The sequence below is a fragment of the Saccopteryx leptura genome, chromosome 1 (genome assembly GCF_036850995.1).
Source record: "Saccopteryx leptura isolate mSacLep1 chromosome 1, mSacLep1_pri_phased_curated, whole genome shotgun sequence".
In the NCBI taxonomy this organism is placed as follows: Eukaryota; Metazoa; Chordata; class Mammalia; order Chiroptera; family Emballonuridae; genus Saccopteryx; species Saccopteryx leptura.
In genome coordinates this window covers 231,649,786-231,675,615 of record NC_089503.1, presented here as the reverse complement: position 1 = coordinate 231,675,615, position 25,830 = coordinate 231,649,786, and the positions used below count along the sequence as shown (strand labels likewise).

The 25,830-nt window shown below is 34.2% G+C and overlaps 1 protein-coding gene across 1 annotated transcript in view; it reads left to right on the top strand.

Moving 5' to 3' along the window:
* SPOCK3 (SPARC (osteonectin), cwcv and kazal like domains proteoglycan 3) overlaps positions 1 to 25,830 on the top strand; it is a 348,806-nt gene that overhangs the window by 219,934 nt on the left and 103,042 nt on the right. The window contains exon 5 of the mRNA XM_066387709.1: positions 24,877 to 25,000. Within this exon, the coding sequence (XP_066243806.1) occupies positions 24,877 to 25,000 (124 nt within the window). The remainder of the gene's footprint in view (positions 1 to 24,876; positions 25,001 to 25,830) is intronic.

Below are 25,830 nucleotides of genomic sequence, written 5' to 3'. Positions count from 1 at the left end.
AATACAGACCGAATTGCAGCTCGTATCTTAAAAAATTCATATGTTGGTCTGTTTATATCTCAAGGTACCACTGTACTTTCAGCCTGTTGTATAGTGCATTTTCACCAATGAAATAAAAGTTGGTTTTGCATCTCATTTGCATAATTGAACAACTTTCTTTGACTTGTCATTTGTTTTTCTGATGTTCTTGTTTAACAAAAAAAAAAATCAAATGTTTTTTTTATTGCTTCATATTCATTCTAAAATATCCCCTAATTTTTGTGAGCAGTATAGTTTTCTGTGAATGTTGGGAGTTTTAAGGAAAAAGTTTGCTCAGTATTTCCAGAAGTCATATCTTTTTTGCCTTCACAGGCCAATTCATTAAAAAATGTTGTAAAAAATATAGAAATACAAAATGATATAAACTCAAACTATGGATTTATTAAATACATTTTTATGTGTGGTTATGTTTTTAGAAAGCTGAAGGAAAAAAACATTTAAATATGTTTATAAAACATCTTTAAAACATCAACAAATTATATTATTTTAGTTCTTCATTTCTGTGTAGCAATTTATTTGAAAACTGAGTGGATAAAACCACAAACATTCTCTGATTTAAGACCATCTTATCATGAGGTTGCATCTAACCTGTTTCCTGCATGGAGTCCTTTCAAGGTTTGCCTACTTCCAACTTCCAGTCTCACCCATGTGTTTCCAGGGAAGCTTCAGTAACTCACTGGCTGGTAGACTCAAGGTCTCAGCTCTTAACATGCTTTGGGAGCTTCATCATCAGACTCACTACTCATAGCATGGCAGCTTACTGCCCCAGCATGAGTGAGATGAGAGAGAACAAGAGGAGGGCAACCACGTTTTCTTGTAACCTAATCTAGAAAGTGACATCTCTTCGCTTTTGTTGTAGTCTATGTATTAGAAGCGAGTCAATGAGCTTAGTTCACACTGAATGGAAGGCACTACATCTGTGAACAAGGAGGCAAGGGTCATTGAAAACCATCCTAGAGGTCACCCACCCACAGATATTGAAATACTAAAAAGATGTTTATGTGTTACAGCTTTTCCCCCTTCTTGGTAGTAGTAGTTCATCCTTCAGACTGCGGGAAGAATACTACTGTAACTGATAAAAAGGGAAAAGTTCCAACATGAATAGAATCAACCACCTTCATATGTTTCTATGTTTGACTCGAAGTTAGTAAATGATACTTTTCTTAACGTCACTGTTTCTAATTCCAGGACAAAAATCACAACAAAAAATGTCAGCACTTGCTGTTTCTCTTGTTCAAATTCTGATTTTATAGTTCATCATGGAGACTGAGGAGTGTGCTCTACATTCTCTGGAGGCATGAATTGATTGTCCTGGCTTCTGTCTGTGGTCTCTCCGAAATCCATTTTAATGGTGACAAACATGTCTGCAGGCCCCACACCTATTTGTATAGGACAGCGGGGTGGCTCTGTTTGGAGGGAGGTTTAGGGAGGTTGGAGTGCTGAAACCAGCACAGATCATCGGGCAGTTCTGAGAGAAAAGGGACTATTGGAATCTCTGCACACATTCAAAAGGAATTACCTAGAGATTATTATATCAAGATGGTCAGAACTGCTTACATTAATTCTTACATTCAAACATGCTAATGGAACTTCTTATCAACCAGGGTAAAAGTGAAAATTTTTTTAGTGGTTGGTATGACCTTGTCAGGAGCTACTTGGGACCTGGGATTTTACCCTACTTGTAAACTACTGTTTAACGTGCTGTTGTTTTATGGATGCTGACAGAAGACTTGGGAATCTTGGGTTAATGACGTAGGGCTTTATTACTCACAGCAAAAACAGTAGCCAGAACTTTATAGTTGTGTTGTATTTTCTGCGTCCCTAAGTTCCACAATTCATTTATGGATAAGAGCTCATGCAGTGGGCAACAGTACAGAAGAACATTGAGCTTGTAGTCTCACCACTTTTAGTAAGTGGAAGAATGCCTGTTGTTTGTACAGAAGGAGACCTTACTTCATATCTCAAGGTTACTTGCTGAAAATTCCATCTTAAGAAATTTAGGTAACTAGCAGTCAGGGTCTGTTTTTGGCAATCCAGCAAAAAGATGTTGTCAACACCCATGGTGGATTGCTTCTTCCAAAAGGCCTGCAAATCTGGACTCTCATTACAATGTTGCTTTTCTTATGCTCTTGGATTCCTTGCTTATACAGCTTTGTACTGCCCTATTTGCTTTTTTCTCAAATAGGTCAAGCTCTCCTTCTCATCACCACATTTTTTTTAAACTCAGGGTGACTTTACTTGAAGTTCCCTCTACTTGGAATTTTCATAGCTTACTCCTTCACCTCTTTCAATTTTTATTTTCTCAAATATTAACACTTCAGCTCTTAGCATACTATTTAAAATTGCAACACAATCACCTTTCCTTCTTTATTTTTCTTCAGAGTACTCATTACCATTTAAACTGCCTTTTGGGAGGGCACTGAATAAGGCAGTAAGCATTTTGCCTTGGATTCAGAAATTCTAATTCTAGAATGTATGCTATAGAAATAATCAGCATAGACCTCATACAGGCAACATCAACTAGTGTTTATCACAACATTGTTTTATGTAGTAATAAGTTATTATAACAAATACATGTACATAAATAATATTTTTTAATACAAGTACATCAGACAGCTGACATGAAGTATCTTTTGATGGTGATATTATGTGTGCTTTTTATTTTATGTGGTTCTTTAACTTCAGGGCATTGCATATTCTCTTATGCTTATTTCCTTTTCTGCCAAGTTTTCTATGATATTATTTTTGTATTGTTCATATTCTTCCTCCCTTTTCATGCGTTAAGAGCTATGAAGAGTTTGAGATTTCACCCTCATTGCCAGCAAACAAATTAACCTGTCTTAGTTCTATGTATGCTAGTAGAAGACATCGGGCCCCTGTGTCAGAGACAGGGAACTTGGTAATCAAGCAACATGGGACATTAGAATATCTGTCAATCCCTCTCTACCTCTCCATGGGGACAACATGGGTGAGCCCAACTAGATACCTGCTCACACTGTAGGTTACATTACAGGAGATAAATTCTAAGTTTAGCTAACCTAAGGTTTTTTATAATGAGTAGTAAGCCTTCTTGCATTTTACTCATATTCTTTATTATTCGGGACAATGAACAAATTTGCCCTTACTTCCATGGGGAGACACAGCTCTGTGTTCCAAGGAGGTTTACATACATTTATACACTCACCCTTGAGAAGATTGTTTAGAACAATGGGCATTGGTGCTATGTTAATAAGAAGTGCAGAAACAGGAGGGTGCTGACATGGAGAATTGGTTCCTAACATGCCTTACATTGCTAGTGATGATGACGATGATGATGATGATGGTGATGATAATGATATATTTTTCCATTTGGAATGAGAAATGAGCTTTGCCGCAAGAGCAAGAGAAAGAGAGAAAAAACAACTAGTGTTATTTTCAGGGAGGAATTCTCTGTGGAAGTGACTCAAGGGCTGAGATCTAAAGGATTTGTAGGAGATTTATAAAAAGAGACTTATACAAACATGCTGGACCAAGGGCAAAGTAGTGTGTAAACCGCTCCCTTTGAGAAAGAACTGAATGCAAACAGCATGGTGGGGGCACCCAGAACCAGGGAACAGCAGTGTGAGAGGGGAGATTGTAGAGGAGGGAGAGGAAACATGGCTGTACCTTCAGGTCCAGTGAAGGTCTTTGTTGTTTTATTCAAAGATCAAAAGAAATGCATCAAAAGTTCTACTTCTTTGTTGTTTTGTTATTTTTATCAACAGAGTGACATAATTAGGTCTTTATTTTGAAAATCACTTTTGACTTTAGTGTAAAGATTCAGAAAACCACCTGACCAGGCGGTGACACAGTAGTTAGAGAGTCGATTGCGACGCAGAGAACCCAGATTGGAAAAACCCCGAGGTTGCCAGCGTAAGCGTGTGCTTATCTGGTTTGATCAAGGCTCACCAGCTTAAGCCCAAGGTCGCTGGCATGAGGAAAGGGTCACTCGGTCTACTGTAAAACATCAGTCAAGGCACATACATATGAGAAAGCAATCAATGATAACTAAGGTGCTTCATGAAGAATTGATGCTTCTCAACTCTCTTCGTGTCTGTCTTATCTATTCCTCTCTCTGTCTCTCTCTGTCACTAAATAAATAAATAAATAAATAAATAAATAAATAAATAAAAAATATTCAGAGAACCCATTAATGTTATTAGTAATATCATAATTAGAATATTGTAGTAATGAGATTTCTCCATATCTGAAATCTGAGGTAAAATTTGTCAATCACATTTACTAATTTTTCCCCAAGGAATATCATTATAGCAAATTTTTCAATGCATGTAATCTTCAGTGCTTTTGTGCTAATAAGATCCTTGTAAAAAGTATAAATAGTTTCTTATGTTAATTATCATATCATTCACAGTGACCTTGCATTAAGTCTGGAGGGACATTGGCACACAGAAATGCTTCTCATGTTAACAATGAGATAGTTCTTAGTATTATATTGCTTAATATTCATGCATAAAAAATGAATAAATTCAAATATATCTATCAGGCTAATTTTATCCATCCATTTATTCATCCATCCATCCATTCATCCATAAATCAAATAGACTATTTTGGGATGAAGTTAAATTAAGCAATTTTTTTTTTTAATTTTACCTAGATCTTCTTGGTTTTTTTTTTTGTTTGTTTGTTTGTTTTTTTGGGGTTTTTTTTTTTTGTTGTTTTTACAGAGACAGAGAGTCAGAGAGAGGGACAAATAGGGGCAGGGAGATAGATGAGAAACATCAATGCTTTGTTGCACCTCCTATTGTTCATTGATTATGTTCTTATATCTGCCTTGACCAGGGGACTACAGCAAAGTGACTGATCCCTTGCTCAAGCTAGCAACCTTGGGCTTTAAGTCAGCGACCTTTGGGCTCAAGCCAGCAACCATGGGGTCATGTCTATGATTCCATGCTCCAGCCAGTGACCCTGCGCTCAAGCTGATGAGCCCTCACTCAAGCCAGTTGAGTCTGCTTAAACCGGTTACTTTGGGGTTTTGAACTTGGGTCCTCTGCATCCCAGTCTGATGCTCTATTCACTGCACCACCGCCTAGTCAGGCTTATCTAGATCTTAATCAATGTCTAATCAGTTAACATTGACTAAAATTGACATTTTAGCAACAAAAATTTTCTAACATTACAGTTTATTTATAAAACATGGAACAACTTTAAAAGACTTCATTTGTGGTTAGATTTTCTAAAAGAAAGTTCAGTTAACTACAACACTTATTTAAAAAAAATAGACCAGTTCAAAACCCTGGGCTTGCCAGGTCAAGGCACATATGGGAGTTGATGCTTCCTGCTCCTCCCTCCTCCACTCTCTTTCTTTCTCTCTCTCTCTCTCTCCTCTCTATAAAAATGAATAAATAAAATCTAAAAAAAAAAAAAATTAAAAAAAAAAAATAGAATGGGCCCTGGCCCGTTAGTTCAGTGGATAGAACATTGGCCTGGTGTGCAGATATCCCAGGTTTAATTTCTGCTCAGAGCACACATGAGAAGTGACCATATGCTTCTCTTCCTCTACCTCTCTCCCATTTTTCTCTCTCTTCCACAGCCAGTAGCTTAATTGGTTCAATCAAGCATTGACCCCTGGTGCTGAGGACAGCTAGGTTGGTCCAAATATGAGCCTCAGGTGATAAAGATAGCTTGGTTGATTTAAGTATCTGTCCAAGACAGGGATTGCCAGGTGGATCCTTGTCAGGGCACATGTAGGAGCCTCTTTATCTCCCCTCTTCTCACTTAAAAAAATAAATTTTTAAAAAAAGAATGAGTAATTGAATGTCTAGTGACTTAGTTATAACATTGTTGCTTATAGTTTTGGCATTACCAGAATTAGTTTGAAAAGTCTGAAATGATATGAAGTATGCCTGTTTTATAGAAAAAGTACCTTTAAGAATGTCACTGAAGTATAGTTTGATATCAGGTACTGTGATTCCTCCAACTTTATTCTTTTTTTTCTTAAAATTGCTGTGACTAGTTGGGGTCTTTTGTGAGTCCATATACATTTTTGAAATATTTGTCTAGTTCTGTACAAAACACCATTGGTATCTTGATAAAAATTGCATTGAATCTATAGATTGCTTTGGGTAATATGGACATTTTGATAATGTTAAGTCTTCCTGTCCATGAGCATAGTATATGCTTCTGCTTATTTGTATTTTTTTATTTTCTTTCTTCAGTTTCTTATAATTTTCTGAGTGCAGGTCTTTTAAATCCTTGGAGTTTTCCTAGGTATTTTATTCTTTATGAAACAATTGTTAATGATATTGTTTTCTTAGTTTCCCTTTACTATAGGTTATTATTGATGTATAAAAATGCAACTGATTTCTGGATATTTCACATCCTGCTACTTGACTGAATTCATTTATCAGATTTAGTAGTTTTTTGGTGGAAGCTTTAGAGTTCTTGATACACATTACATTGTCATCTGCAAATAATTGCAGTTTTACTTCTCCCTTTCTTATTTAGATTATTTTTATTTCTTCTTCTTGTCTGATTGCTGTGGCTAGGACTTCTGGTACAATATCGAATAAGAGTACTAATAGCAGATATCCCTGTCTTGTTCCTGATCTTAAGGCAAACATTTGTAGTTTATGCCTGATGAGTATGATGTTGGCTGTGGGTTTGTCATATATGGCCTTTATTATGCTTTATTATGGTGAGGTATGTTCCCTCTGTTCTCACTCTGCTGAGGGTTTTTAACATAAATGGGTGCTGAATTTTATCAAGTGCTTTTTTTCATCTATTTATGTGATTGTGTAATTTTATCTATAATCAAAACAGCATAATACTGTCAAGAAACAGAAACATAGGTCAATAGAACAGAATAGAAAACCCAGAAATCAACCCATGCCTATATAGTTCATTAATATTTGACCAAGGAGGCAAGAACATCCAATTGGGTAAAGACAGTCTATACAAAAATGATGTTGGGAAAATTAGACAATTATGTGCAGAGAAAAGGGGGGGGGGGACTAGACCACCAACTTATGTCATACACAAAAGTCAACTCAAAATGGATTAATAACTGAAACATTAGGCTCAAAAACATAAAAATCTTAGAAGAAAACACAAGAAGCAAAATCTCAGAATTTTTTATAACAATATTTTTTTCTGCTATATCTTTTCAGCAAGGGAAACAAAAGGAAAAAATTGATAAATGGTACTACATCAAACTAAAAAGTGTTTGTGCAGCAAAGGAAATTGTCAACAAAATGAAAAGACAGACCATTGCTTGAGAGAATACATTCACTGATATATCTGATAAGGGATTAATATCTAAAATTTATATTAAATTTTATATTGATAAAATTTATGAACACACACACACAAAATCAATTGAAAAATGGGTAAAATACCCAGATATATACTTTTCTCAACAAGATGTTCAGATGGTCAATAAACATGAAAAGATGCTCAATGCCACAAATCATCAGAGAAATGCAAATTAAAACTACAATGAGACAGTCACCTCACACTTGTCAGAATAGCTCTCATCAATAAATCAAGAAACAAGTGTTGCCAAGGGAGTGGAGAAAAGAGAACCCTTGTGCACTGTTGATGGAAAGTAGATTGGTACAGCTACTATGAAAAGAACAATAGAGCTACCCCCAAAAATATTGATATTAGAAAATTCCTATGACTCAGCTATTTCACCTCTGGGGATTTATTCAGACAAACCCAAAACATTAATTTGAAAGAATATATGTACCCCTATGTTTATTGCAGCATTATTTACAATAACCAAGATTTGAAAGTGGCCCAAGAGCCTACCAGTAGATGAGTGTATAAAAAGAGTTGTGGTACAGTTATAGAATGGGTACTATGCAGACATAAAAAGAAGGAAATCTTATGTTTTACAACAGCATGAATGGACCTGGAGAGCGTTATTTTAAGTGAAGTAAGACAATCAGAGAAAGACAAATACCATATAATTTCTCTCATATGTGGACTCTGATGATAACAAAATGAACTAACAAGCAAAATAGAGACAGACACATAGATTGGAGCAAGCTGATGGCTGTTGGCAGTGGGGGCTAGGGGAGTGGGTTAGAAGGATTGAGCAAAAAAAAAAAGTCTCATGGACAAAAGTGTGGTGATTGCTGTGGAGGAGGGTATGGGAGGATAAATGGTGATGAATGAGGACTTGACAAAGGTGGGTGAATGCAAAATACAGTCTACAGAGATGTATTGTAGAATCTGGCATTTGAAACCTGTATAATTGTGTTACCAAGTGGCACCCCAATAAGTTCAATTAAAAATAAATAAATAAGGACTTGAAAGAGAAAAAGAAGTATTTACAGAATAAGTACATTATTATTCACAGGAGATATAGAACTGAATAAATATGTAAAAATCTCTGCTTTAAAAGAGCTTAAATTCTATTTGAAGTAGATTGATGATAAACAAAATTAAAATCTAGAGAGTAGATATTAGATATCTGGTAAGCAAATGCAAGATAAGTTGCTTTTTATTTACACCAATGGATTGTTTTAAACTGATCAATTTTCGTGCTAAAGGAAATGAAAACATACTCTTGTTACTAGCATGACTAAGCTAGAGTAGTGTAACTACTCACAGTATGCATGAATATAAAAGTTTTGTGTGTGTATATTTATGTATCTACAAAAAAAAAAGATGAAGAAAGACACTAATAGAATTCCTAAAACATACCATTTATTCTCTTTTGCAAGGGACTAGTTCAGGCATGGCCAACATACAGCCCACGGGCTATATCCAGCCCATGTAATGAGTTTATGTGGCCTGTGATTAAATTATTTTTTTTAATTTTTATTTTATTTTTTTTTCGTGATTAAATTTTTAATATTCTCCACACGACGCACTGTGGAAATAAAATAAGTGGTACTTTTAAATTGTTATACATAAACTACAATATCTAACCATTGTACAACAATAAAAGTTAAAATCTCAGCTACTCAGAAGCAGAAGCGTCTTTGATTATTGGAATTCGAGATATTTAAGAAGATAGTGATATGTGGAAAAGAATTCCATGTGTAACTAATCTAGGGTTAACTTCCAATAATTGCTTGAATGGATTCGCAATACTTCTTTATTTTTTAAAAAAATTCCATTATAAAGATTTACAACTTTTAAAGCTTTGGTACATATATACTATGGAATACTACTCAGCCATAAGAAATGATGACATCGGATCATTTACAACAACATGGATGGACCTTGATAACATTATACTGAGCGAAATAAGTAAATCAGAAAAAAACTAAGAACTATATGATTCCATGCATAGGTGGGACATAAAAATGAGACTCAGAGACATGGACAAGAGTGTGGGGGGTTACAGGGTGGGGGGGGGAGGAGAGGGAGGAGGTTGGGGGCAGGGAGGGACACAAAGAAAACCAATTAGAAGGTGACGGAAGACAATTGGACTTTGGGTGATGGGAATTCAGCATAATCAAATGTCAAAATAACCTAGAGATGTTTTCTCTGAATATATGTACCCTGATTTATCAATGTCACCCCATTAAAATTAATTTTTTTAAAAATTTAAAAATTAAAAAAAGATTTACAACTTTTGTACTAATCTGTGTAATTTTTATAAGCAATTGAATAACGGAAAATATGGAAATTAAAAAAAAAACTTGCCAAGGAATATTTAGTAATCTTCAGCTCAATTTATATTTATGAACAAACTTTTTCTTTAATGAATCTAAATAAAAGCACAAGATCAATATTGAATGATTTACATTAGGAGGCTGTGTTAAGAATAGCTACTACAAGTATAAAGCCAGATATTAAAAAGTTAATAGGTGATACAAAGTGCCTCAACACGTCTCATTAGTTTTTTTTTGTTAATTTGTTGTACTAAATTACTTACATTTATTCATAAACAAATTCCATAATAAAATTTTGTTTACTTAAACGAATAGTTCTTGTATTTAACATTTTAAAATTTTAATATTTCGTCTGACCCATGAGAAAAATTTTCTTTCTAATCTGGCCTGGGGTCAAAAGCTGTTGGCCACGCCTGGACTAGTTGATGTACAGTACTTATATATTTTTGTATCTAAATAGAATTTGTGTTTTATATTTAAGACAATTTTTAAAACTGATCTTAAAAAGAAATCTTATTGAACATCCTGTTTGGGGGCAAATATAAATTGATCTCATGGAAGCATGTCTTTGAGGATAATGCATGTTAACTTTCTTGTCTATACTTCATCTTCTGATCACTTGACAGGAAATGCAAATGTTTTCCATAAGTCCCTTCTGTGTTAATCTACGTGTCTGACCTTTTCATAATGCAGTATTTTTTTTTAGTCCTTTCTCTTTGATTTATCTTCTCTTATGAAAAGCTGCCTTTTTTTTTTTTCTATTTTTTAGTGCCAGCAGAATTATTAAAGAGCTGTCAATTGAACTATGGCTGTCATTGTCTCTTTTTACAAGGAGAGAATATTAAACAGGATTTATGTTAATTTTGTAAGAATATCTCCTTTCAACATACACAACACTTGTTGCTTATAGTGATGAAGTAAAATACTATTATTGAAGATGATTAAAACTACACAAATATAACATCAACAATATATTAGTTATGTTGACAGCTTTTTTTTTTATTACTTTGTATTTCATGGCTCAATCTTAACTGCCCTTCTCCCGTTCCCTGCCCCAACTGTTTTGAGGAAAATAATTGTATTTTCTTTATAATTATAACTACTTTATTTTTGAAAAGGCAGTCATGCTTCTAGCAAATATATATATATATTTTTCTAAAGAAAGTCATTCAAATTTATCTAGCAGTAAAAGGATTAAATTCAAAATACTATGTAGAATTGAGGAATAAGAGAACTAGCAATAAACTAAAAGGTGACCAAAAACAATATAACTATAACTTTGCATCATGGTCTGTATTCCTCATTGAAATTTTTTAGTTTGCCATTGTTTATATGAAAAGTTTCTAACAGATTGAGTAAAATTTCACTGCATTTTGCTCTTATTTTTTCTACTCTGTCTATTAATGCTGTATACCTTATATATTAAAAGTTTTCTGCCCTGGCCAGTTGGCTCAGTGGGTAGTGCATTGGCCCAGTGTATGAATGTCCCAGGTTTGACTCCCTGTCAGGGAACACAAGAGAAGCGACCACCTGCTTCTCTCCCTATTCCCCTCCTTCTTCTTCTCTCTCTTTTCCTCCCATAACCAATGGCACAGTTGGTTTGAGAGCTGGCTTCGGCTGCTGAGGATAGCTCAGTTGTTCTGAGCTCATCAGCCTCAGGCACTAAATATAGCTCCATTAATTTAAGCATGGCCCCACATGTGGCCCCGGGTGGATCCTGGTCAGGGTGCATGCAGGAGTCTCACTATCCCCCCTCTTCTCACTTAAAAAAAGTTTTCAAATGTTATATTGAAATCTTTTTGAAAGTGATGTTCTTACATAGGCTCAGATTAATAATTCAAGCTGGATGTAGTATAGGAATCAATCACCTAGGAGGAAAAATCAATAGCTTTAGAATACCTTATTTTTCAGTTAGAAGGAAAGTAGTATATAGGTTAAGCAACATATACTAAGAGCTCTCAAGAACCAAACAGGTATTTGAAAAAAGAGGTTCTTGATTTTATGAAAAGATAAAGGCACAGAAATGACAAAATTGCTAATAAAAAATTTACCAGGTTCCCACAGCCTCACTTTAAGGATATTTAAATTACTGAAGCATTTCTGTTTCTTCAGTTGATCTTACAGAAATCATATTGGGAAGATTTCTGATCCCAGCTGGGGCAAGGGAGGAGTGACTTAGTGATATTGATCAGCAAGCTCTTGTATGTACAATGTGGACAGACACATTAGGAAAGAAAAAATTCAACTCCTGAAGCACTTGACGTTGCTGGGAATAACATGAAGACTTAGAAATGCTTGGAAATCTGCCAACTTTCTCATGCAGCCCCGGGTAGAATTAAGAAGTTAGTTCTAAGCTATTGTCTTAGAGCCCCAATCCATCCATTTAAACCACAACAATCCTGCAAATGTGTTTTCAACATAAAAGTAATATTCCTTTTTTAATTTAAGAAAAGATAGAACAGGATAAAGAAAAATTTAAACATTGTTGGTATAAGTGAATTTTTAACAGAGTTTGTAAATTCTACTCTCTGTATCAGATGACTCTTAAGCAAAAGATAACTCAAATGTTCCATAGCATTTTTCTTTTTATCAAGTTCCTTGTTTACCCATAACTCTAAATTTTGCAATTATTTTTTAAAGTGGCTTTCAACACAAGAGAAAAGTGGTAATGGACAAAGTAGAAATAAAAAATAGAATAAATTAAAATCAAAATCTTAAAGAAAAGTCTATTTTTATTGGTAATAACAGCAACCTGTGAAACAGCAATACCATACCAATTTTGTGAATAAATTAACAATACTTTTTAAAACCAATAGTAGAAGGTCATTTACCATTCAAATGCTGCTGGCAAGAATGATTTATTAAAAATTTCAGTAGTGAAATATTTATTGGACATAATGTGACCCTGTCTGCACAAAGAATTTCAGTTCACTGACACCAATTTATTTTATGACATAGAGATCTCTTCCCTCAGAATTTTTCTGCCTACTAGCTATGAATACCTTGGAGGCTATGGGGTTATTGTAGTGTATACATATTGATATATGCCATGAAATATTTGCATCATTTTCAGATACATTATGAGGAAAAAAATTTTAAAGTTGTTTGATGTTACTATATAATTTATTAATGAACAAAAGTAAAAGTATGACCCCTATCCAGTGAGTGTCTGAGGAAAGGTTTAGTTTTAGTTTTAACTTTATGGGATATTTTGACTAGTCAAGGTTGCGAATTACTATTACAGAAGAAAGTCTTTGTTATCTTTCTATACCATAGCTTTCTATACCACATAATGGAAATGGTATTTTCTATCTGCATTTATTAGAAACTTTTCTCATGACTTGCAGCTATGAAATCTATGTTGGATCTTTCTATAGGGAACTGCCAAAGGCTACCTTACACACTTTTGAGGAACTTAAGCACTATACAGCTTAAAGTGAAATTATTCTAAAATTTCCTCCTTAGATATCTGATCTAAATATTAAATCTATACATAGAGTAGAAACTTTAAAGCAAAATCATCAATGAGAAAAAACAGAAGATTCTTGACAAGTGTACCGAAATCATTAGTAGGCCTGTTAAGAGCCAGACTGTAGAAAAAGGACGATTTGAACATCAGTAAAAAAAAACAAAACAATGAATAAAGCCAACATCCCTATCATTATCAAGCTATGCCAGAGTTTGGGAGGCACACCGACAGGAATGCCTGGGGGCTTCCTGGTGGTGGAGCTCCTCCACTGGTGGTGCCTCTTCTGGGCCCACCATTCAAAAGGTTGTTCCAGAGAAAACATTGAAGAACACAAATGTGCAGCAAATTCTATGCCATTTTTTAACATCAAGCTGCTATTGTAAATAACTGGGCATTCTTGATACTTGAATATGGAATAGTTGCATACGGAAAGGAAAAACACTGCATAAGTACAATATTATAGTAAAAATACGATATCTTAATAAAACAATGTTTAAAATTGAGGGAAAATGTACATATATGTTCAATAGGGCTGTTGTCTCTCTAATTCAGAGAGTATATCTGCAGAGTTTGAGGTAATAGTTCACTAGTTATGAAATTACTAAAATAGAACTAGAAGATTTTTTTTGACCTGAAATATATATACCTATTATTATATTCTCCTGCTTGCACTTAGAGGAAGAGGTTAGAGATTGTAGGAAAAAGCAAAAGTTAAAATATCTTACCAGGAGTTGGGCTGCACTGAGATGAAGGCAACATTTTAAAGTTCTTTTAAAGACCGTAATCTGAAAATTAAGTTCAAAGAGGCCATCAGACAAAACAGATCTCAAACCTTTCCACAGAGATATTTCAACTGAGATCTGGAGAACGTAGCCTGAAGCAAATGCCAAAGGTGACAAATTCCTGTTAAAAGATGTGTAATTTTCCTATCCTATCCTATCCTATCCCACACCAAGCTTTGCAGATGTGGCCATGCGTATCGCGTGGCTCTAAGTATGCTGACAGGATCCTACAGAAGAACCCACAGGGTTCTTATGGTAATTGAATATAAAACTCAATGAATAATTCATAAACTGCATTTTCATTTCTTCTCATGTTCTATATTTAGTAAAGCTTCACCAATTACCCAACATCTGCATTTCATGCCAATCTAAGGGTTTCTAAAATTTAGCTTCACCAGAAAGATTATTATATGATAATTTCTTTTCTCTTGGTGACAATGATAGAGATGCTATTCAAACAATAATTTCTCATCCAAAATTTCCTAAGCTTTGAAAAAAAAAGATCTTTCTACTAAGCATTCACTATTTGTTATGTAAATTTATGTGTATAACTTTGAGAAAAAATATTGTTTTATATCTTAGTAAGATATAGACATATTTGCATATTTGTTTAAAGTGAGTTATAAAAAAAGTAATGCTGACATGTGATTTCTGTTTGGTATCTTAAAATAGAACCAATTTTATGACTTCTTCACCTTTCATATTAAGGAATTCACAAGCATGGCATTAATTTCAATGTATATTTTGTTGCAAATTATGTTTCTGTTCTCTTTATTTCTTTACACTTTCAAGTCCAGGATTGAGGTTCTATGCTTGGGGAACTTGGAGAACTCTCTTAATAAATATTTTTTAAAATATAAATTTTTGCGGCCTGGCATGCAGGAGTCCCGGGTTCGATTCCCGGCCAGGATACACAGGAGAAGCGCCCATCTGCTTTTCCAGCCTCCCCCTCTCCTTCCTCTCTGTCTCTTCCCCTCCCACAGCCAAGGCTCCATTGGAGCAAGGTTTGCCGGGGCGCTGAGGATGGCTCTGTGGCCTCTGCCTCAGGCACTAGAATGGCTCTGGTTGCAACAGAGTGACGCCCCAGATGGGCAGAGCATCGCCCCCTGGTGGGCATGCCGGGTGGATCCTGGTTGGGTGCATGAGGGAGTCTGTCTGACTGCCTCCCCATTTCCAACTTCATGAAAAAAAAAAAGAAAAAAAATTTTGAATGGTTAAGTGATATCTGACTTGAAATCAAGAAGGTTAGAAATTACTTTCTGCACTTTCACTTTTTGACCGTGTTAAAATGAGATGTATTTTAGATGTTAATATGTCTAGGTTGCTTTAAATATGTGCTATTTATGTTAATATGGTATAGCAAATTTACCTCCAAATTTCAGTGATATAACACAATATTAATTTATTATACACATATTAAACCAAGAAAGGTAGTCCCTAGTTAAGAGAGGCTCTCTTCTTTCTTTTGTTTTAGGGACAAGACCCTTACTATAAATATGCTTATTGAGTCCTTTCTCTGCAAATGCCATAGCAGAACATAAACATAGATCTATATATCCCTTGAACTTATGAGACAGAATTACTATAAGGGTATATTTGGTCTGTTGTTAGGAAATGATTAAAGGAATTCAGTCATACCCATATTTTTTACCAAAGGATACATGAATAAAGGAACAAAATGTAAATAAATTAATACTAATGTCATGCAGAAAACCTCAGCGTAGAACCCCAGTGCATGCCAGTCTGCTCTCCTATAACCCATGAAAAACTCTTTATTTAACCTTAACTGATAATATATCAGTAGCATCAAAAAAAGCCAAAGGCTTTCTTTGCCTTCTTAGCAACACAAATCCAAAGTAATCCAAGATTGAATTTATCAAACCAATGTAAATGAAACAAATAAAAGCCAAGAAAACATAGCTTCCAAGAAAAAACATAAAGTGAGTACACAGATGTTATTATTTAAAATCTACAGCAGAATTCCAGTAGCCATCTCAGCTTCCCTTCAATATAGTGAGAGACAGTGGCCAGTTCCCAGGAGAGCACCATCCAGGCCAGTTTAACTAGGCCTTGTGATCCCTTACCTAGGGAGTCACTAAGTCTTGTTCAGCCCAGCCATTCCACTCAACAGACGTTGGTCAGTACAAGAATAGTAAACCCGATAAGTCAGCCATCTTCCCACCCCTTGCAGGCAGAGCTAATGGGGGAGCTGCAAAATGCAGTGCTTTTCTCTCTGTATGTTTTATGGCCCCCAAATGGTGAGAGAATAAAACAGTCAGAAGGGCAAAAGATAGTGGAAGAGTATTTTTTTAAGAAAATTAGCATGAGATTGTAGATTAATTGGATTTTATTGTTCCAAAATGCCAAGTGAGGATCAACAAAAAACACAGTCAATTAAGAAACCTATATAAATCCCTCTTTCCCATACAGTTGTGAAAGCCAAATTGTTCATTTCCAAATTGTTCATTTCCTGATGCTTGCTTCCTAGATGAGTAATAGAGGAGCATGTTACAAATTCTGAAATGTGAGGTTGAAAGAGTACTTGATAAACTGAAGCTACTGAAAGAAATAATGTAAAATGCTTTGTCTTCAGCCTTTATGCTTAATAAGATATAATGCTCTAGTACAGTGTTAGTCAATCTGGTCCCTGCCGCCCACTAGTGGGTGTTCCAGCTTTCATGGTGGGCAGTAGTGGAGCAACCAAAGTATAAATAAAAAGATAGATTTAACTATACTAAGTTGTTTTATAAAGATTTATTCTGCCAAATTTGCAAAAAATCCGACATAAACTACTTGGTAAGTAATTATTATTATATGCTTCAACTTCTGTAACTCTGCTTTATAAATTTTATAAAGTAAAGTTACTTCCCTACTTTATAAATTACCATTGCTGTGGAACCGGTGAGTGATTAGAAAATTTTACTACTAACAGAGATACAAAAGTGGGCGGTAGGTATAAAAAGGCTGACTACCCCTGCTCTAGTATAAGATCAATGTTAGGAAAAGTAAGACTCTTGTTTAAATTTATTTCGATTCTAATGGACTGACTTTTAGTATCGCAAGCCATTATGACTTTTAAGGACTTAATTTACAGATTATTTATGAAAAGTTTGTTCACTACGAAAATAATGCTATAGAATTTCTACTTCTTTAGTGGACATATAACAAAGAAAGTAAGATGCATCCTTAGTGCTTCCAACAGAGACTCCCTCCCACCCTCCTTTCTTTTTCTACTTCCCTCCCTCCCTCCCTTCCTCTCTCCCTTCCTTCTTTCCCTTCTTTCTTTTTTTTTCTTTTTTAATTATCTTTTTCTCTCTTCTGTTTTCTCTCATTCTTCTATTCATTTGGTGATGTTTATTGAGTGCTTAATCTGTGCCCAGCTCAGGGAAATGTACTGGAGTAAAAATGATGAGTTGTGATTAAAAGGTGAAACGATACTAGAGGAGAGAGAAGACTGTGTGTAAAGATTGATCAGCAAGGCCAAAAACAGAAAATTAGCTAAGATAGAAAACCAAGTCTATAGACCTCACGTTCTGAAATAGATTCATGGAATAATGCAATGGCTTCCCTCCTGTCTTCTGTAGATGCCGAGGAGACCATATTTATCCTTGCCCGCTAATACTTAGTCCATTTGTCTTCCACTCCCTTTCAGTTTGTCCCAATGACCAGTACTCCTAAATAGAAAAAAAAAAAAAAGAGGAAAACCCATTGTCTTTATCATCTGTTTTACTGCTAATTAAATTGAGGGGGTCAGATGAGGCATGTTGATATGAATGTTATTTTTACTAATTATTCATAAAAACAGCAACTTTATTGTTTTCCAGTCTTCATACCTATAGCACTCAATTTATCTAAAAATTAGTAAAATGAAAAATTAAAACTGGTTCTCTAATCTACTGAGACATAGTTGAGGTTAAAATGCCCTTGTTGGGAATGTACAATACTTACCTACTCACAGAAGAATCAGTTCTCTCTGGCTGTGGTTCCATGGTTGAAACAAAGCGCACATTTGTAGAGGAGCATAGTGTTGCAGCTGAAGGATGACAACTAAATCGCAAGATATTGCCATGGACCATATATCTGTCCTTTAGATGTAAAGGAGTTGATGGGAATGATCACGGAGAAAATATTTTATCAGTGTGAGTTTATGCACAGGATTCATTAAGGTGTCCCTCCAAATCAGGGACTCTTTTACTAAAGCTCTTTTGTTGTGACAGAGATAAAATCTTTCTTATTCTAAGTAGCCTCCCTGTAAGACTCTCTCTATGATAACTGAATGATGGTCCTAAAGATAAATCTGCAACTAGCCTGACCTGTGGTGGTGCAGTGGATAAAGTGTCTACCTGGAATGCTGAGGTCAGGGTTCAAAACCCTGGGCTTGCCTGGTCAAGGCATATATGGGACTTGATGCTTCCTGCTCCTCCCCCTTCCCTCTCTCTCTCTCTCTCTCTTTCTCTCTCTCTCTCTTTCTCTCTCCCCCTTCTCTAAAATGAATAAATTCTTTAAAAAAGATATATCTGCACTTAATTGCCAGAATATGCATAATTCTTAAATGGCAAAAAAGAATATTCTATTATATAGTGATTAACTTAAAGATCTTAAGATGAAGAAGTTATTGTGGATTATCAGAGTGTACCCTAAGTGCATTCACAATGTTTCCTTATAAGAGAGAGGTAGAGGGAATTTTGACACAGACACAAAGAGGGAAGGTAATGTGAATATAGAGCAGAGAAAGATATAGTCATAAGCCAATGAATGCTGACAGCCATCAGAAGCTGGAAGAGGGATGGGCCAGATTATCACCTAGGGTTCAGAGAGAGTCCAATAAAACTGATTTTGGACGTTTGGCCTCTGTAATTCTGAGAAATTAAACTTCTTTTGTTTTAAGCCAGAAAAATTTAAGTAATTTGTTACAGCAGACATAGGAAACAAATTCATAATCATTTTATTTCTGCAAGCATGACCTAACTAAAGGGAAATCAGGAATGTCAGAATATTTGCAATGCTTTTGTTAAATTCAATTCATGTACAATCCCATGTGATTAAAATGACTGCTATTGCTGCCCACCTGCTTTCTACTTACTGTGAATGAAGAGGGTCAAAGAGGTTAGATGTATATCTAGCCCACAGAATGTAAACCTTAACTTTAAGTAGCTCCATGGTATCCCAAACTTCAAAGCTAAGATATATCACAGAAGTAGGGAAGAAGTGGGTATTTGACCCAGTCATGTCTCAGTCGATGTCAGGAGGCAAGACAGACTAAGAATTAGGGGAGCTTGAGTATAGGTTGGTTTTAATGAAAAGACAACCATATGGGTGGCTGTTAAAATAGAAGTGATAAGTATCAATAATTTAAAAAGGATATAAGGTACGAAGGGAGTTTGTGAGACACAGACTGGTAGTAAAACTGTGCTTGGGGAGTCAGAAAGTATTTTACAATAAAAATGGCATCAACGGTGGAACTTCATCAAAGATGAATAGAAGTTGGCCAGGTAAGCTCTATATTGTCCTTGTTATTTCCTGAACCCATGGAAACTCCAAGCTAGGCTTATCCTTTTGTTCCCAAACTAATTCTGAGATCCAGGAGTTCAGTGACTCTATCCATCTGTTACCTCCACATTGTAAAATGGTTCCTGAACACACTGTTGGGTATATTCATGAATAAATATATGAACAGTATTTAGAAGGATGTATAGATACTATTTATAGTTTAGAAGGTAAGAAGTCATTGAAGGAGCTAGTGGTGGGGTTTTCACAGTGCCTAATTGATTTACTAGAATGTAGTAGGTAGCTATAAGTAAAAATATATTGTAAATAAAGCAATAAGAGTGTTTTAAAAGGCTTCTGTGTTAACCTTTTAGATATGGTACAAGTTATTGAGATAGCATTTCTTTATTAACATTTCCTTGTCTAGTAAATCTTACTATAGTTTTGAGTTCACCAGAAGATGTCAACACATGCTTAGAAGTATAGACTTTCAGGACAGGAATTAAATAAAATCTGGTAGAGAGAAAAATAGTATGTAGTCAAAAATTTAAGACATTTGAATCATTAATTAACTTCAATACTGTGAAAGCTAATGTATAGAGAAGAATTTGTACTCTTGATCTTCTTTCTCAGTCTATAAATCAGACAAGCAAAACATGGTAGCTTCTTTCTTCTTTCTAATTTCTATAACTTTTCCATTCCCGTGAAACAGCAAACAAGATGGAGGCAAGTAGCAATAATTTCCATGAAGACAACACAGAGAGAAAAAGCTCTATTTTCCTTCCCTGAAGTTAGAATAAGCTTTAATGATTGTTTTCTTAAATAAAATGTGACCTTTAATTGTTAAATGCTTTTGATAAAGCTTTCAAGTCTATTTATTTAGCAGTAGCTAAAATATTTCCTTCTGTTTAGAAGGACAAACAAATCAAAAAAAATTTTTATTATCAAGAAATTTTTATATATAATATCTATTTTGAATAATCAAACAAACTTTCCCCAAGCCTTTTGGTAAATGTCACATTGTTTCACTGTCATATTCTTTTAGGTAGAATATTTTTCCTTTTCCAGCTGCATATCTGTCATTGTTATTTTAAAAATGTAAATACATTTTTCCAAATGTACAATCTCCTTGACCTTTAAGAACCACACATTTTTGTGAACTCAAAGCTTACTTTATATTTTACTCAGTGCTGACACTATAGTACAGTTTAAGGTTAAAGTAATATCAAAGTTAGTGAAGAATTTCCTAATTTGTATTTTAAATATAGGATGTAGACCAACCATTCATATTTATATGCTCATATCTGGAGTGAAATATATATAGAATAGAATAATTCACATGCTAGTTAATTACTTCTATACCAGTTTCTTCTATATGTGATTCTGGTTGAATCAGAATCACATGTGTGGTGTTGTATTATTTATTACACTATATAAGTTTTAGGTTTAATTTGCCAGATATATACTCTGACAGAACTGGTGAGTTTTTCTTTAAAAAAAAATTAAGCAGCTATACTGTCATTTTTCTCTTGTTATTTTCATTTATGTTAGCAATAGTTTTCAAAGATACAGTTTATTAATCCCTCCTGTCACTGTATTTTAAAATATGTGTACTGTGGGCTCTTTGGGTAAATCTTAGTCCTTTGCAAAATATATGGAGTAAGTAGATTTTCTATTCATATTACAGAATAAGCTATGCTAATTCACTTTTATATATTTAATAATGTTTTCTAGTGTGAATTAAGATTTACTTTTTATTTGTAAAGTATGTCTTTTACTCAAAATAAAAATTGATAGCTTATACTATTTTGTTTCAATGTTCAAATTATTGTCATACAGAATATAGAAATCACATAAAGTAAATAGTTGTCACTTTAATTTTATTAAGTTCTAGGTAAGACTTTCCAACTTTCATATGATTTTGCTGTCCCAAAAAATGATTTACTGTACCTTGCTAGTCCCATCTGTTTTTCTCTAAGGCCCATTAAATAAAAGTAAGGGTGAACTTGTTTCTTGAAGAGTTATGGCCAATAAGGAAGAAGTCATGACTTGGCAGTCATGTCTTAAAGAATTCCTCCACAACTCAGGAAGAACTTAAAAAAAAATGGCTGCCTAAGAAATTAAAATGTTAGGTGTATTGAGTATACAAGAAATACATCAAGTTTCCTTTAATTTAGATAATCACAGAATATTTCTGTTCACTTGAATGCTGTTTTATCAGATGACAATAAAATTCTTCTGTTGAAGCAAAGTCATTAAGAATTGAGTTAATATAGGTGCATAGAGAAAGAAACGAAGACACATGAAAAATTAAGACTTAATTACTGATGGTTCCCTTCTAGGATAAATAGGTACTAAATAAATTGGCATTTAATTTGGCTTTTGTATATATGACCTAAAGAATGAAAGTTTAAAATATGTAATGTCAGATCCAGGAACTACAAGTTTTAGAAAAAATATGTCAAATGAAATAAAAATATGTCAAATGAAATATTTATTTTTATGTTTTGTTATCAAACTTTGTAATAGACATATTATTTGATTTGTAGGCATACTTACATAGAAATTATGACTATTTTTTTTATTTTATTTTTTTTGGGTTTTTTGGGGTTTTTTTTTTTTGTATTTTTCTGAAGCTGGAAACAGGGAGAGACAGTCAGACAGACTCCCGCATGCGCCCAACCGGGATCCACCCGCACGCCCACCAGGGGCGACGCTCTGCCCACCAGGGGGTGATGCTCTGCCCCTCTGGGGGGTCGCTCTGCCGCGACCAGAACCACTTTAGCGCCTGGGGCAGAGGCCAAGGAACCATCCCCAGTGCCCGGGCCATCTTTGCTCCAATGGAGCCTTTGCTGCGGGAGGGGAAGAGAGAGACAGAGAGAAAGGAGGGGGGGGTGGAGAAGCAAATGGGCGCTTCTCCTATGTGCCCTGGCCGGGAATTGAACCCGGGTCCCCCGCACTCCAGGTCGACGCTCTACCGCTGAGCCAACCGGCCAGGGCCGAAATTATGACTCTTTAAACACAACCTTATTTTATCTTCTCTGTTTGGTTAATTACAATATCATAAGAAAGGGGTCCCTCTATACCTTTCATTTGCTACCTTGACATAACTAAGTTTTACAACTTCAGAATTGCTAACTCTGTCTTGTCCCACTCAACATCATCCTTCACACCATAATGATATATTTGTTTCAATGGGTTAACATTGTCATGTTCTGAAATAACCTGGCCAATATATACTATCTATGCTTCTAATTTTTGTTGAGAGCCTTCATATAAGCTGTTTTATTAAAGCTTTATAGACTCTTCTAATGTTCTAGATCAAACGATCGATGCTGACGAAGTTCAGCTTTGTGTAAAGGAAGAAATTAAGACCGAGGGAGGTTTATTGACTTGCCAAGACTGATTGATGACATGATCACATATGAAACTTAAATAAAATTAGAATGAGGTGTTTTTTTTTCCCCACTAACCATTTTGGGGACATCACTTATGCTCTTCCCAAAATCAATGTAAGTTCTAAAATATGGGAATCATGTTCAAATTATATTTTTAAATTCCACAGCATGACTAACTAAACATAAAAACCAAGTATCATATTTGATTAAACAGATGTAGCTGTAATTAACAGTTTAGTTATTAGGAAAATAAGAGGCTGTTGTGCTTTCAGGCATTACTGATTCTGGAGACTCGGACTGAAGACGAGAGTGAAAGGTTAATCAGGAACACGAGAAGATAGCCCAGGGAACAGTAAGATGCTATGGCTCAACTGCCGTGAAATAAGTCCTGTAAAGAAATACTAGCAGCAGTATAAACTCATCTTTATTAATTTAATTTTCAATTAGAAATATAATAATAGGTTTACTGGTATGAAACTACTTAGTGCTTTAAATGATAAAATATAGTGTATCTATATAGAATATGGATCATATATTACATATATATCTCAAAGCAACAAGTATATATATATATATATATATATATATATATATATATATATATATATATTGTCCTGTTCTAATAAAGTACTTTGTATGGATTAGAAGCCTGAACTTTCTAATAATTTCTCCTGATACATCTGAAGAGCAAATAATTTGTATTATTTTATGTCTCATTTGATTGCACAAAGTGAAAAAAAATACAAGTAGAATATTTTAACTTTTTATTTTTCTCTTTACCATTTCTATAATTTATATAAGTTTGAAGTGATATTGAATGTTTTGGGTTTCCCAGTTACTGTTTTAATATTCATTAGAATTTTGTGCCAAGTAATTAAGGCATAATAACAGTATGGTTATTTTTTTCCTTGTATCTCTTGTGCAATAAACTATGTGGTCAGACAAGATGTTAAAGTGGCCTTTTGGAAGAATTTACATAATTGAAATGAAGAAAATGCATTTGGAATTATGAAAAGCTTTGTGAAAAATTTTTGAGATTAGCAATAGGAGGCAAGGAGGAAGGGAAAGAGAGAATAATATTTTCTTGATCCCACCTACATTTATCCACATTTGAACTACATAGTTTGAACTTCTTTTCCTATAATGAAGATTCTTGTTATATTTCTTAATAGTCTTTGGGATCACTTTTTTGTGCATTTCACTTATTCATGAAAAGAAAATAAAAGCATATAGAAGTAAATGTTTCTAGTAAGTCATCTTCTCTTATCCTGATTTAGACATATTACTGTAGATAAACAATTTTAATGAATAAGAATGAATACTGATTTACTAGAGTACTTCTCACTATTCTTATTTTTAAGCCCTCTAATCTTCTCTATGTAAATTATCCACACCAGTAGACAGAACAATAAAACAGTTTAATCAAAGTGGAAAAACAAATAAATTTAAGTGCAGGTAGCAGAAGAGAAAGGGTATTCCCAAGTTATTCTAGATCAAAACCTAACAGATCTGTTTAGAAGCATTTCTAAACAATAAAAAGAGGATTGGCTATCACTAAATCTACTAATTTGGCTCTCTAAATATGGGTTGCTGTTGGAAAAGTGTAGTTCTTTATTGTTCTTTTTCTAACGTAAGCTACGGTTATTTTCAGGCACATTGGATACACCCAGCAAATTAGGTGTCTGTTTTGTGAAATTGTTCCTGCAAGACAAGGGTGGATTTTTAGATGGTCCAAATACGTGAGCCTTTTATTGCTGGGCAATTGTTGTTTCTGTTTCTAGGTCAATTAAAAATATGTCACAACTATAAATTAAACTCATATGATGAAATATAACAAGTCTATTTGTAACTAGCAGAATATTTTTAAGTAATATATTCTCATTTTATTATAGGGAAACCTTGACATGCAAAACCAAAGATTATAATGAAGGATACCGTAGAGATTAATAGGTTGAAAAGAAGAAAATATTTCCTGATTCTAATTTATCTTCAATATTGGGAGTGACAATGGAAAAACATGACGTTAATATACATTTATTTGTGTTTTTTTAAAATAAATGCATTAAGTGTGGTTGTTTTATTTCTTTCAACAGTATGAAAGATGCAGGAGCAGGCCATAAGCAATGGAGAAGCCCTGTGTCATCCACCTGCAAACAGTGCCCAGTGATCTATTCCAGCCCCGTTTGTGGTTCAGATGGCCATACCTACTCTTCACAGGTAAATAAATTATAGTCATTTAGTACAAAATACACAATTCCAATTTATGAGTAAGTGTTATTAGCTCTCCAATGTGGTCATCCAAATAATTTTTTAACTTTTAAAATAATGTGAATAACCTCACTGGTTTGAAATATGATTCAATATATATTTGTTTCTCCTATTTAAGAATTTTTGATGTTTGAAATACGGAAGCTGTGAACATTCTGAACCCTCAAATGTTAACATGCATACAATGTTTACAATTATTATTATGTAAATAGAGCCTATCTCTTTCAATACCATCACTACTTTTATTATTTCTTATATTATTTTATTTAAGCCTTCAAAAATCTTTTTTTAAACAAATGAGAAAACTAATTATTAGGAAGATATAGTAAATTTAATGTATTTAGCTGACATTGAAGGCAAGACTTAGTGTCTTCTCTGATTTAGTGTCTGTTCTCTCCTATACATTAATCTGCCTCCTTATTTTATTTAAATATTTTGGAGTTTTTAAGAACTGCATCTAATAAGACATCGATTGATGAGTTATTTTTGTTTATTTATTTGTTTGCTCTTTATTCTGTGACAAATGAATACAGGCTCACCACCTCTTACCTGAAATTTTAGGAACAGATACATTTGTGACTTTTTAAAATATTGTGAATACTTTAACAAGGTATTGTGATATAAAATATGTTTAAAGAGCATATTGTGTAATGTCCTCAGTTGGACCGTACCCTGTAATTAAATATATTAACATTTCCTTAAGGAAGTATTTGAATATTCACATCAAATAGGATACATGGAGTCTGTAAAATAACCTTACCTCAGTTCTTACCTCGTTT